The sequence below is a fragment of the Lynx canadensis genome, chromosome E1, assembly GCF_007474595.2.
Source record: "Lynx canadensis isolate LIC74 chromosome E1, mLynCan4.pri.v2, whole genome shotgun sequence".
Taxonomy (NCBI): domain Eukaryota; kingdom Metazoa; phylum Chordata; class Mammalia; order Carnivora; family Felidae; genus Lynx; species Lynx canadensis.
In genome coordinates, this window is record NC_044316.2 from 38,592,514 (window position 1) to 38,606,500 (window position 13,987).

General features: G+C 42.5%; 1 protein-coding gene across 5 annotated transcripts in view; it reads left to right on the forward strand.

Moving 5' to 3' along the window:
- WIPF2 (WAS/WASL interacting protein family member 2) overlaps positions 1 to 13,987 on the forward strand; it is a 51,562-nt gene that overhangs the window by 24,193 nt on the left and 13,382 nt on the right. For 3 of the 5 annotated variants that reach the window (XM_030295216.1, XM_030295215.1, XM_030295217.1), the window contains 4 exons: positions 3,433 to 3,564; positions 9,980 to 10,112; positions 10,829 to 10,945; positions 11,278 to 11,934. In XM_030295216.1, the coding sequence (XP_030151076.1) occupies positions 3,502 to 3,564; positions 9,980 to 10,112; positions 10,829 to 10,945; positions 11,278 to 11,934 (970 nt within the window). In that variant the 5' untranslated portion in view covers positions 3,433 to 3,501. Of the gene's footprint in view, positions 1 to 3,432; positions 3,565 to 3,771; positions 3,843 to 6,194; positions 6,470 to 9,979; positions 10,113 to 10,828; positions 10,946 to 11,277; positions 11,935 to 13,987 lie in introns of those variants that run through there. The other 2 variants (XM_030295214.1, XM_030295218.1) reach the window with 2 other exon arrangements.

Below are 13,987 nucleotides of genomic sequence, written 5' to 3' on the forward strand. Positions count from 1 at the left end.
GGCACCCCTGCTAGCTTTTTAAAAGAATGCTTTGGGGGGCGCCTGGGTGGCGCAGTCGGTTAAGCGTCCGACTTCAGCCAGGTCATGATCTCGCGGTCTGTGAGTTCGAGCCCCACGTCAGGCTCTGGGCTGATGGCTCAGAGCCTGGAGCCTGTTTCCGATTCTGTGTCTCCTTCTCTCTCTGCCCCTCCCCCGTTCATGCTCTGTCTCTCTCTGTCCCAAAAATAAATAAACGTTGAAAAAAAAAAAATTAAAAAAAAAAAAAAAAAAAAAGAATGCTTTGGGAGGGGCGCCTGGGTGGCGCAGTCGGTTAAGCGTCCGACTTCAGCCAGGTCACGATCTCGTGGTCCGTGAGTTCGAGCCCCGCGTCAGGCTCTGGGCTGTTGGCTCGGAGCCTGGAGCCTGTTTCCGATTCTTTGTCTCCCTCTCTCTCTGCCCCTCCCCCGTTCATGCTTTGTCTCTCTCTGTCCCAAAAATAAATTAAAAAAAAAAAAACAAAAAAAACGTTGAAAAAAAAGAATGCTTTGGGGGAACTGTCAGAGTGAACCCAGAAAATTCAAACAGAAGAAAATTTTTTCATCTCTGTAATCTTTATATTAAATTTGCATTCCCCCTCCCAATTACAGGTAGATCGTGAGGATTTACTATTTTGATCAATTTTAAAAAATATTTTTGTTTTTTATATTCTAGAGAGAGCCAAGGTGGGGAGAGGGGCAGAGGAAGAGAGAGAGAATCTTGAGCAGGCTCCATGCTCAGCGCTCCATCCCACGGTCCTGGGATCATGACCCGAGCCGAGATCAAGAGTCAGACACTCAATCGACCGAGTCACCCAGCCTCCCCTATTTTAATCAGTTTTTAAAGCCCAGTATGTTAGATCCCTAGCAAAGAAAAACTAGACTTAGCTTTGAAACAGAAATGGTGTTTCCCTTGGAGAGCAGTCAACTTCTTGATTCTTGAAGTGAGTTCAGACACCATTCCCCATGGGAACCATCTAGCCAGAGTACTGTCCAGTTTTGTGATTGGAGCAAAAAGCTCTGTTGGGCATCCAACCTATAGTGGTATTACTGGGAGGGTTGGGATTTTGAAGACTTTCACAGTCATGTTTCTAATCAAATTCTAACCATCTCTAAAGATTTTTAGTTTCTTAGAACCTTTGAAATATTTGCTCTTTATTTTCATCACTGAGGAAGTGTTTAAATGGTTTTGAGAACACTGAGAGAAGTGTTTAAGTCATATCCTTTATTCACAGGGAAATTGTGATCACCCTTGTAAAGAGTTCAGAACCAACCCTCCTCAGTGGATTGTCATGCTGGTTTGATCTTTTAAACTTGGCTTGGTACACATGGTCTCTCATCTGTGCTAGGGGCTACTTGTGAGATTTCTTGGGTCATAATCTAATCACCTTGCTTTTCTGGAAGCGGTTCTTTCATGGATTAATTGGTGAAGTTGTACCTTTCTTGTCATCTGTAATTTGTACTCTCAGTGCTAATATTATTTTGGCTTTGATTTTTGGGGGAGGGAGGGTCAAGAAGTGGGGTTTCCTTGGGACCAACTTTTTGGGGGAGTTTTGCTCTTGAGTTTTGGTTTTATCTTTGCCCCCTACTTTAATGTCTTAAAGTAAGACAATTCCCTGGTTTTAATCTCATTTGTAAAATGAGGATCACTTACAGACTATAATAATTGGGGGACAGCTGTATAGTTTTTTGTGTGTGATCTGAGAAGTAGCTAAATTCTCACATGGTGTTTATGCTCTGATCAGATTCCAAGGATGTGAGTATAGTAGGGGTCAGTAGACTGGCCAGTGAGTCAGATCTGGGCCGTGGTCTGTTTTTCTATGACCTGTGAATAAATGGTTTTTGTATTTTTAAAATGTAAAAATGTAGTTTTAAAATGTAAAAATCAAGAGTGAGAAGATATGCCACAGACTGGGAGAAAATATTTGCAAAAGACACATCTGGTAAAGGACTGTATCCAAAACAGACAAAGACAAAAACTCAACAATAAGAAAACAACCTTATTAGAAACTGTGCAAAAGACCTAAACAGACACCTCACCAAAAAAGATACACAGATGGGAAGTAAGCATATGAAAAGGGGTTTAACTTCATACGTTATCAGGGAATTGAAAATTAAAACAGTGAGATAGTGCTACTACATACCTATCTAAAACACTGACAGCACCAAATGCTGGCAGGGATGTGGAGCAGCAGGAACTCTCATCCATTGCTGGTGGGAATGCAAAATGATGCAGTCACTTGGAAGACATTGGGCAGTTTGTTATCCAATGTAGCTCTTAACCATACGACCTGGCAGTCACACTCAGTGGTATTTACTCAAATGAGCAAAAAATTTATGTCTACATGAAAACTTGCACAAGAATATTTATAGCAGCTATATTCATAATTGTTAAAACTTGGAAGCAGCCAAGGTGTCTTTCAGTAGGTGAATGGATAAACAAGCTGTTGCACATGAAGACAGTGGAATATTATTGAGCACTAATAAAGCTATCAAGCTATGAAAAGGCATGGAAGAAACTTAAATGCATATTACTAATAGAAAGAAGCCAGTCTGAAAAAGGCTATGTATTATATGATTCCAACTATATGACATTCTAGAAAAGACAAAACTATGGAGACAGTAAAAAAGAGCAATCGTTAGGGGAAAGGAGGGATAAATAGGCAGAGCACAGATTTTTAGGACAGTGAAACTATTCTGTATGATGCTACAGTGGTATGTAGTTGTCATTACACATTTGTCCAAACAAAATACGTCACCAAGAGTAAGCCCTAATGTAAACTATGGACTTTGGTAATGAGGTGTCCGTTGTATCAAATGTTCCACTGCAGGATGTCGATAACGGAGGCTGTGTATGTGTGTGTCAGGGGAACAGGGATATATGGGTACTCTCTGTACTGTCTGCTCAATTTTGCTGTCAACCTAAAACTGCTCTTTTTTTTAATGTTTATTTTTGAGAGAGACAGTGCAGGTGGGGGAGGGGCAGAGAGAGAGGGCGACCCAGACACAGAATCTGAAGCAGGCTCCAGGCTCTGAGCTGTCAGCCACAGAGCCCAACATGGGGCTCGAACTCATGAGCCATGAGACCATGACCTGAGCCGAAGTTGGACACTTAACTGATTGAGCCACCCAGGTGCCCCTAAAACTAGTTTGTTTAAAAATTTTTGCCAAAATAAAGTCAAAGAATAAAATGTTACAGAGACCATATGTGGCCTATAAAGCCTAAAATATTAATATTTCTTACCTGACCTTCTACAGAAAATATTTACCGAACCCTAGACTATATCACAGAAGAACTGGGAGAAGAGTTGCTTGGTTTCTCTCTGGTATCCTGTCCTGCCTGGTCCCCTAAGTCCCCCTGAGTACTCAGTGTCTCTGATGGCAGAGTTGTTCTTAAGAATTTCCATTTCATTTGCAGGTATATGAGTGACCTAAAGCTGCAAATTAAAACGGAGAGAAAGCAGTATCAACTGCGAGCAGGGCAAGGATGCCAATTCCTCCTCCCCCTCCACCGCCCCCTGGTCCTCCTCCACCTCCCACTTTTAATCAGGTATGTACTTCTTCCACCTGGCTATCTCAAAACCTTAATGGATACTTAGGGCTTCCTGGTGTAAGACATGGAGTACTCAAAGATACGTGGCATAGAAAGATGGAGAAAAAAATGCATGAAGTCTCTCCTCATTAACTGTTTCTGATTCTTGAATGGTCCTCTTAGGACTATAATGGCTTATCTTGTTTTTTTTTTGGCCTGGTTCAGTATAAATGGAGATTTGGACAAGTCACATCAGAACAGGAACTAGTCTTTTGCCCCAAAACTATTCTACAAAGGTGAGCACAGCATTTCTCTGGCATTGTTGAGAAAAGGGACGGCAACTCCTGGTTGTTACTTGCTACTGTTTCATCTCCTTTTCTTCCACTCCAAACCAGTTCATCCTAAGGCCAAGTCCATTAAGTCTACTACACCATCAAAAAAGAAAGGAGTTTCCGGAAAATATTAGTATGAAGACTTAAAGGTTTGATAACAGAAGGAAAAAAAGCAATGTGGCTTCTGAACCGAAGAGGCAACCATGTTTACCATATGTGGATTGTGATATCTGGTGTTACATGAGAAAGAAGCAACTTGGGTGCTTTCTCTCTCTCTCTCTCTCTCTCTCTCTCTTTTTTTTTTTTTTTTTAAGATTTTTAAGTAATTTTTATACCCAATGTAGGGTAGAATTCAAAGATCAAGAGTTTCATGTTCTACCAACTGAGCCAGCCAGGCATGCCTGCTTTATCTCATTTTTGTAAAATTTTAAAGCAAAAGAAACTTGAGGGAATGAATATCGTGTGTGTGTGTGTGTGTGTGTGTGTGTGTGTGTGTTTAGCAGATGAGAAATAGTGCCTGAAAGTGTCGGTGTATGTGTGTCTTAGGTATTTAACAGATGAGAGGTAGTGCCCCTAAGGAGGCAAAGTGACTTGCCTAGCTAATTTATTTTAGAACTAGGACTAGAGTTCAGGTCTACCCACTTGTTTTTTTTTCCGTAAGTTCTGGTTTTCAGACATTTTGTTTGAGGGTATGTATGAACCCTCTTTCTGGATGAAATTTTATGTGGAAGCCCAATAAGTGAAATGGAAAGCAGAGCTGCTCTGGTCATAGTGGGATTCAAGGACCCAAAGTATATCCTTGGATCTGTATAACTTCCTGGGTTAATGCTCTGCATCATGCTGTCTTAGTCATTTACTCAGTAGCCTTTTGTGTGTACTTCATGTCAGAGACTTGGCTTGGCATACAACTTAGAAAATCCAGATAATTTTACTCCATGCTTCTTTCTATGTTGCTTGACTCTTTCCCAATAAGATTTATTTATGTAATTGAAAGAGAGGGAAAACATTCAGATAAGAAAAACAGATTAAAAATAATCTGTAATACCATTGGCCAGAAAGGACAATTTCTGCCTTCAAAGGCTCCCAGCACAATGGGTGAAACAGACAAGTCAGCAGGCAAATTCCATGCTACACAGAGATAAATGAAGCCATAAAGGAGCAGGCCTCACCTACCGGCTCTGGAGGAAGTGGAGGCAGTTAGAGGCGGCTTCTAGCCAGGAGGTGATACTTGAGCGGAGTCTTAACAGATGAGTAGCATTTAGCCAGAAAGTGAAGAGTGAGGGCAGGCGCTTGGTATTGAAGTAGAACTGAAGGGTGCTGATGTGTGGGAAATCACACCCAGGATCGGATCATTGCTGGAGGGGTGTGGTGGGAAATGAAGCCGGAGGCAGGCACAGGCTGAGAGGGTTTGGGTTTTTCTCCAGGCAGTGATAGGGAGGTAGTGTATTTTTAGCAGCAGGAATCAACTGATTGGGTGCATTAGAAAAGTGTGGATAGTAGGTTGGGGTTGAGACTGGAGACAGAAGGCTGTTACAGTTGAAAATCGAGAGTTTTGCACTAAAGCAGCAACGATGGAAGAAATGAAGATGAGAGACATTTAGAAAGTAAAATCTTTTTTTTTTAAGTTTGTTTATTTTGAGTGAGAGAGAGTGCGAGTGCGCGCGTGCATGGAGGAGGGGCAGAGAGAGAAGGAGAGAGAGAATCCCAAGTAGGCTGTTGCGGTGCTTGAACTCACTAACCCGTGAAATCATGACCTGAGCCGAAATTGAGTTGGATGCTTAACAAACTGAGCCAGCCAGGCGCCCCTAGAAAGTAAAATCTTAAAGAGTTGGTAACAGTTGTAAGACTGAGGAAGAGGAAGGAAGTTGGAATGACTCTAGTTTGGGGGACTGAATGATGGTGTTGTTGACAAAGAGAAACAGGTTTGTGGAGGAGGATATGAACTCAATTTGGATATGTTTAGTAATGTTTTAATAATTTTCTCTTTACAAAAGTAATGAGTAAGAAATTTATGAACTATGGCTTGGATGCCTGGCTGGCTCAGTTGGTAGAACATGGGACTCTTGATCTTGGGGTTGTGAGTTTGAGCCCCATCATGGGCATAGGATTTATTTTTAAAAGAAAGAAATTGGGGCTCCTGGGTGGCTCAGTTGGTTGAGCGTCTGACTGTTGATTTCAGCTCAGGTCATGATCGTAGGGTCAGGGGATCAAGTCCCACATTGGGCTTTTAACTGACAGCACAGAGCCTGCTTGGGAATCTTTTTCTCCCCCTCTCTCTGCCCCTTCCCTGCTCTCTTTCTCTCTCTCAAAATAAATAAACATTTAAAAAAGAAATGTATTAACTATGGATAAGTATAAAGTATAAATATAAAGGATTATACTTAATCCAGTGATTCATAATAGTTTTGTGTATATCCGTCCCCTCCCTTCCTCCCTTTTATCTTCTACTTTTTTAAAAAGGAGGCTGTGCTGTATATACATACTGATTTGTTTTGTTTTCTTTTCCCCTCCCCCACACTGCTATGCGTACTGAGTTCTAATCTGCTCTTACTCATTAATACATCGTGAATGACTTCTCACATCATTAAATGGTTAGTGCTATCATTAAAAAAATTTTTTTTTACTGTATTAAAAATGTGGAAAAAATTAGAGAATGCCAATAAAAATAGAAAATGTTAAACTATCAATAATTAACCTTTGTTAGCATCTTACGTTTTACATATTTATGATAGGAAAACTAGAAAATTCAAGTAAATATAGAGAAGTATTACCCCAAATTAACTTTTGTTAGTATGTGTGTATATCCTGCAGATGTTCTATATAGATGTACCTTGAAATTTAGCTACTGCTTTTATTGAGTTCTTTTTATACATCAGGCACTGTGATAAGCTCTTGAAAAATGTTTTTTTTTTTAATTTTTTAATGTTTATTTTTTTGAGGAGAGGGGGGATAGAGATGGGGAGGGGCCCCTGAAACAGGCTCTAGGCTCCTGAGTTGTCAGCACAGAGCCCAATGTGGGGCTCAAACGTACCAACCTACCAACCACAAGATCATGACCTGAGCCGAAGTTGGGCGCTTAACCAACTGAGCCACCCACCCAGGCACCCCAAAAAGTGTTATTTCATTTAATTTTCAAAACTACCCTATGAGATAGGTTCTATTATTTTTCCTGTTCTATAGAAGAGAAAATGAATCCAAATCCTCTTAAGTGTATTGTTTTATAATCTTTTTTACTTGACTATGTCACACATTTACTGCTGTGTAAAGATATTTACTGCGAAGAACTTAACTGGCATTCCCTTCTATGCTTGTGCCATCAGTGTTCCCTTATTGAGCTTTCGATTATTTTCAGTTCTTTGCTATTATAAACTTTTTTGCAATTATTAACATGTTTGTATACTTCTCTAGTTGTTTTTTTTTTTTTTTTTAAGTTTTCATTTATTTTGAGAGAGACACACACACATGCACACACACAGCATGAGTAGGGGAGCGACAGAGAGAGGGAGAGATACAGAACCCCAGGCAGGTTCCATGCTGTCAGTGCAGAGCCCAGCATGGGGCTTGAACCCACAAAGCCGTGGGATCATGACCTGAGCTGAAATCGAGAGTTGGGACACCTAACCGACCTAGCCATCAGGTGCCCCCTACTTGTTTTCTTGAAGTTAATTCCTGGAGATAGAATTCTTGTGGTAGACTTTCTGAAGATGTTTGGTACATAAACTATTTTCTAGAAAGATCATACTAATCTGCCTTACTCCAGGTGATACAAGAGTACCTGTTTCCCTGAATCGTTATGACCACCATAAGACAGTTACTTGTTCTTCACATTTTTTTGAGCACCCTCAGTGTGTCAGGCACTGTACAACAGTGAGCAGTGGATGCTGCCTTCTGCAGCTAGCAGTCTCCTGTTAGAATTTTACCTTTTACCAGTTTCATTGGTAAATGATGATACTGTGTTTTAGCCTGAAAAATTTTTTTTGTGGTTGAATTTTTTTCGTATATGCTGGTTCTCTGATTTCTTTTACGCAGTTCATATCCTTTGCTTATTATCCTGTTGATTTATAAGTCCTCTTTATGTTAATGCTCTATAGATTTAGGACATTATCTGTATGTGTTACAGATGATTTTTTCTTCCAGTATATCATCTGCTTATTATATTCCTAAGTAAATAAAAGTCTTTCGGTCTTTCCCTATTTTAGTTGTCATATTCTTCCCTTTATGTGTTTTTCCATATAGTACTTCTGTGAGTTTTTTTTTTTTTACATTTACATTAAAAAATTTTTTTTAATGTTTATTTTTGAGAAAAAGACAGTGCAGGTGGGGGAGGGGCAGAGAGAAGAGGGAGACACAGAATCTGAAGCAGGCTCCAGGCTCTGAGCTGTCAGCACAGAGCCCACCATTGGGCTCGAACTCATAAACCTTGAGATCATTACCAGAGCTAAAGTTGGACGCTTAACTGATTAAGCCACCCAGGCACCCCTACATTTACATTTTATAACTCAGCTAGAATCTGTTTGAGAAGAAGCTGTGAGGTAGGGGTTTAACTTTATGATTTTTTCCCCAAATTAACCAGTTATTATCAGTAGCTTATATTTAATAATCAGTGCTTTCTGCACTGCTGAAATACACTTTTATTATTTCTTACATAGATCTAGGTTTGTTTATGGACTTTCTGTTTTGTTTCATTTATCTAGCTGTCTGTCCCTGTGCTCCCCTTGTAGTCGATTCTAGCTTTTGGTGGCACAAGTCCCATTTTCTTAGTTTTTTTTTCCCTCTGCTTAATCTTCCAGATGGATTTTAGAATCCTTTTTTTTAATGATTTCCAAAAAATTCCATTGTGTGGTTATTTTTAAAAGCTATACATTTAAAAATTTTGTAAGGAACATGGTATGTATGATGTGTTTCATTTTAGGTATGTGTGGGGTATTCATTTGGAGATGTCCTGGAGACATTGGCACACATGGGTATGAAGCTCAGGGCCAGAAATGGTGACGAGATAGAAACATTAGAGATACTAGGGCTTATCAGTGGTATTGAAACCATGGGACTGGATGAGCTTGCTTGGGGAGGTTTAGATGGAGGCTGAGGATAGGATAGGGCTCTGAAATGGCATTTAAGAGGTAGGTGGAAGGTGAAGAACTCAAAAATAAATATATAGGGGGGCTCCTGAGTGGCTCAGTCGGTTAAGCGTCTTGACTTTGGCTCAGACCATGATCTCGTGGTTCTTGAGATCAAGCCCCGCATCAGGCTCTGTGCTGACAGCTCAGAGCTTGGAGCCTGCTTTGGATTCTGTCTCCCCCTTGCTCTCTGCCCCTCCCCCACTCATGCTCTGTCTCTCTCTCTCAAAGATAAATAAACATTAAAAAAAATTCAAAAAAGAAAAGAAATATGTTGTTGGAAGAGACCATAGGGAAAGTGGGAAAGGCATAGGCTTTACACAATCAGACCAGCTCTGCATTTACTAACCATGTGACATTAACTTCTCTACACCTTCACTTCCTCATTTTTGGAATAGGAATAATATGGTCTATTTTATATAACATTGTTTAGAAGATGAAGTAATAGGGAAGCAGTAAGGTCTGTTAGTTGAGATAAGATGGGCATTTTAGAGTCAGTGTCTGGGTTTGGATCTTTGCTTTCCTATGTACTGGGTGTATGGCCTCAGGGAACTATTCAACTATTCACTTTCCAAATGAGTAATGATAATAATACTTCATAAAAATATTTCAAGATTTAAATGAGCTAACAGAAGTAGCATGCTTAACTTGAGGCATAGTAGGGACTCATTGTTTGCCTTGATACGTGTAAAGCATCTAACATACAAGCCCAGCACACAGGTACTTGGTGTTAGTGTAGGCCTCCTTTCAGAAGCTTCTTAACAGGAAGGAGACCACACCCTTTGCAGAAGGCACAACAGGGGAAGGACTAAGAAGAATGAAAGCGAAGAATGAAAACATGCATTGGTAGTGATATTTGGCGCAGGGTCTGATTAGGTTAGAAGGGCATTAATGAAATCCAGTTTGGCTTAAGGTATTTATCCCAACCTTGTGGTGAAGGGAACTATTTAGGATGAATAGTTCTATTTTCCCCTCTCCCTCCAGGCAAACACAGAGCCGCCCAAGCTGAGTAGAGATGAGCAGCGGGGTCGAGGTGCCCTATTACAGGATATCTGCAAAGGGACCAAGCTGAAGAAGGTGACCAATGTTAATGATCGGAGTGCTCCCATCCTTGAGAGTGAGTCTAAGCTTCATTTCCTAGTGAGCCACCAGGGTCCCAGGATCAAGCTGGAGACTTGGCTGGCCTGTCATTTTTATTGTTGGGCCTTGAGTGGGAGAGTTTTGTCCTTTAGGAGAGTTTTCTTTGAATGTTCTTTGGCCGTCTTTGCCTCTGTTCATTTGAATATCTTAGAAGTTTCTTTTTTGACCTTTGGGAAGTGTTCTCTGGGGTAAGATTCTCTTCTACTGTAACTAGTGCTTGTTAGGGTATATCTTTGGCAGTTCTCTGAGGAGACCACTGTATTATTAAAAACCACTAAGCTGAAGCCAACGATGATTTCTATAATTGTCACAGGTGTCCATTCAGATAGGCCTCTGGAGAGTTGCTCACACCTGGGTCCGAGTCATTGGCCCCCTTACCATCTGGGACTTGGAGAGACACTCCTCTGAGCCTGTCTTTATCCTGGTTTTCCCTCTGCCTTTCCTAAATAAGGGAAGTTTGGCTTCTTTTTCCTTTTGTTCTTTCTCTTTCATCACAGTGTAGAATTTTATCTCCACATGAAGCTGTGGATCTGAGAGGCCTACAATTTTATTTTTAATTTAAATGCAAAGGCAAAAGCAAGATTGGTTTGTTTGCAAATTAAAGCCCAAATAGAGGAGGGGTTTCTCCTCAGGATTGACTTGGTCACCAGCTTGGAGCATGTGAAGTAAAAACCCTAATGGTATGCTTTCCAGAACCCAAAGGAAGCAGTGGTGGTTATGGCTCTGGAGCAGTTGCCCTGCAGCCCAAGGGAGGTCTCTTCCAAGGGGGAGTGCCGAAGCTCCGACCTGTGGGAGCCAAGGATGGTTCAGGTATCTGAGCAGTACTTTATTAGGATATTTCCCAAGTGCATTAATTTCTAACTAGTCCCAAGTGGGCCATCTAGGGTTAAGGCATGTGGTAGAGGTGGGAGAAAGGAGAAAAGGGAGCAGGGGAGGGGTTACAGAGTAGAATAAAGCCAAAGCTGAGGGATTAAATAAAAATGTGTTCATCTTGTATCAGCAGTATTTGTTAGTGGGCCCTGAACCTGAAACCAGATTAAAACCCAGAACTATACAGGCATTTACCTGCTACCATGCAGGTTACACTAAGGAGGCTGGGTGAAGGATATACTGACCAACATGTATGTATGTTGTATTTGTAGAGAACCTAGCTGGTAAGCCAGCCCTACAAGTCCCCAGTTCTCGAGCTGCTGCCCCAAGGCCACCGGTGTCTACAGCCAGTGGGCGCCCTCAAGATGATACAGACAGCAGCCGAGCCTCACTCCCAGAACTGCCCCGGATGCAGAGACCATCGTTACCGGACCTCTCTAGGCCTAATACCACCAGCAGTACAGGCATGAAGCACAGCAGCTCTGCCCCTCCTCCACCACCCCCGGGGCGGCGGGCCAACGCTCCCCCTACACCTCTGCCTGTGCACAGCAACAAAGCCCTAGCCTACAACAGAGAGAAACCCTTGCCGCCCACACCTGGACAAAGGCTGCACCTTGGTCGAGAGGGACCTCCTGCTCCACCCCCAGTCAAACCACCTCCTTCCCCTGTGAATATTAGAACGGGACCAAGTGGCCAGTCTCTGGCTCCTCCTCCTCCGCCTTACCGCCAGCCTCCTGGGGTCCCCAATGGACCCTCCAGTCCCACTAACGAGTCAGCCCCTGAGCTGCCCCAGAGACACAATTCTTTGCATAGGAAGACACCGGGGCCTGTCAGAGGCCTAGCGCCTCCTCCACCCACCTCAGCTTCTCCCTCGCTACAGAGTAATAGGCCACCACCCCCAGCCCGGGACCCTCCCAGTCGGGGAGCAGGTAAGTGCCTGGAAGCACCTTTTTTCCTATTAGATGGAGAATTGAGTTAATTGTCTCATCCTTTTCTCCAAAGCTCTCCTTCAGCAATTGAAGAGAAAAAGAATTCACTTACTCATTCAATAAGTTTATTGAGTTCCTTTTTATGTGTCGGACTGTGTTAGGGAAACAGCAATCGATAGAAAAGACAGAAGATTCCTGTTCTCTGGACAGTCAAGCAAATTAGTAAAAAAAAAAAAAAAAAAAAAAAAGAGATACAAAGCAGAGAAGGAGGGGAATAGGATCTATGGGGTGGAGGGTGGTGGTGATATTTTTATTGCAGGAGTGGGGTATGAAGTGACAGTCTGGCAAAGACCTGAAGACAATAAGCTAAGCAGTTTCTGGGAGAACAGCTATTGCAAGCATTGAGAACAGCAAATGCAAAGGCCCTGAGACTGGGGACATCAGGGAGGCCATCTTGGCAGGACTAGAATGAGTAAGGGGAAGAGCGGCAGGACATGGAGATCAGGAAGCTAGATTTCCTAGAGAGAATACTGCAAGGCTTTATCATGACTGGGATTTACTTGGAGAGATGCAGAGCCACTGGAACCATGGGAACAAAGGAGAAGCATTGCTTCAGATTTTATTTATTATTATTTTTTAATTTTTAAAATGTTTATTTATTTTTGAGAGAGACAGAGAAAGCAAGGGAGGGGCAGAGAGAAGGAGACAGAATCCCAAGGAGGCTCCGTGCAGTCAGCACAAAGCCTGATGTGGGGCTCAAACTCACAAACTGACAACATGACCTGAGCTAAAATCAAGAGTCAGGATGCTTAACCCACTGAACTACCCAGGTGCCCTGTTGCTTTTGCTTTGGAAAGGATGACAGACTCCTGTGTTGAAAACAGACTGCCTGAGGACAAAGTTGGCAAAGGAGACTCCTTCCGAGGCTGTTGCAATAGACTGGGCAGATAGGTAGGATCACAGCAGGTTTGGGGGAAGAAGACAGGTGTTCACTTCTGGACAAGTCAAGTTTGAGATCCCTGTTAGCCAAACACCAGTTCATTATTTTCTCTTGGATGTCTGTCAGACTTTGAAGTTCAGGGGAGAGATCTGGGCTAGAGAAATTTGAATGATATTGAAAACCACGTGCTGGGTGAGCTCACCAGAGGAGCTGATCTAGGTAGAGAAGAGGTTGAGGTTTAAGGCCTGGGGTCCTCCTATATCACAGAGATATATAGTAGCGAGCAGAGGAAGCTGAGAAACAGCCTCTAGTGAGGAAGAAAGAAACCCAAGAGAATGCTGGAAGGATGCCAGGATGGAGTCATCAGCTGTGTCCGGGGCTGAAAACAGAATGACATTGGTGTTAGCAACTTGGAGTCATTGGGGGTCCTGCAAACAACATGATACCCTTTAGAGTAGTTTCAGTGGAATGGTGGAGGATGAGGGTAAAAGTCTAACTGGGATGTGTTTGGGAAATCTGGAATAGGAGGAAAGGAATTGGAGATAGCAATGTAGAAATCTCAGTTTGCTTCAAGGGGAGTGGGGTGCAGATAAATGGAATGGTTGCTGGAGGAGGATGTGAGAGTGAAGGTTCGGACCCCTCCTCCCCATGGTGCAGTAGAAGCAGGGGAAATTGCTTGAGTCATGTCCTCAAGAAGGCTAAAAGGAATGGAATATGATCCATAGGTAGGAGATTGGCCTTAGATAAGAACACCGTTCTTCCATGGTAACCAGAGGGAAGGTAGAATGCATAGGCATAGAAGCAAGTGGGTAGGTGGGTGTAGTGATAGGAACATGCGCAGAGTTTCTTCTGGTTTGTTTCTAATTGGCGAAATGGAAAGCAAGGATATCTGCTGTGAACAAGGGGTGGGGGGAAGGAGAGAGAGGGCATGAGTGGCTGTCTAGGGGTGTGCTGGGATAATCAGCAACATGAAAGGCCCACTCAGGGTTAGGAGCCATACACTCAAAGTGAGATTAGCACGGTGTGTGTCGAGCTGTGCATTTGCAGGTGCTGAGTGGGGCAGCATGGTATTTAACCAGGGTTAGCTTTTTTAGGCATGTGTGATACTAAGGG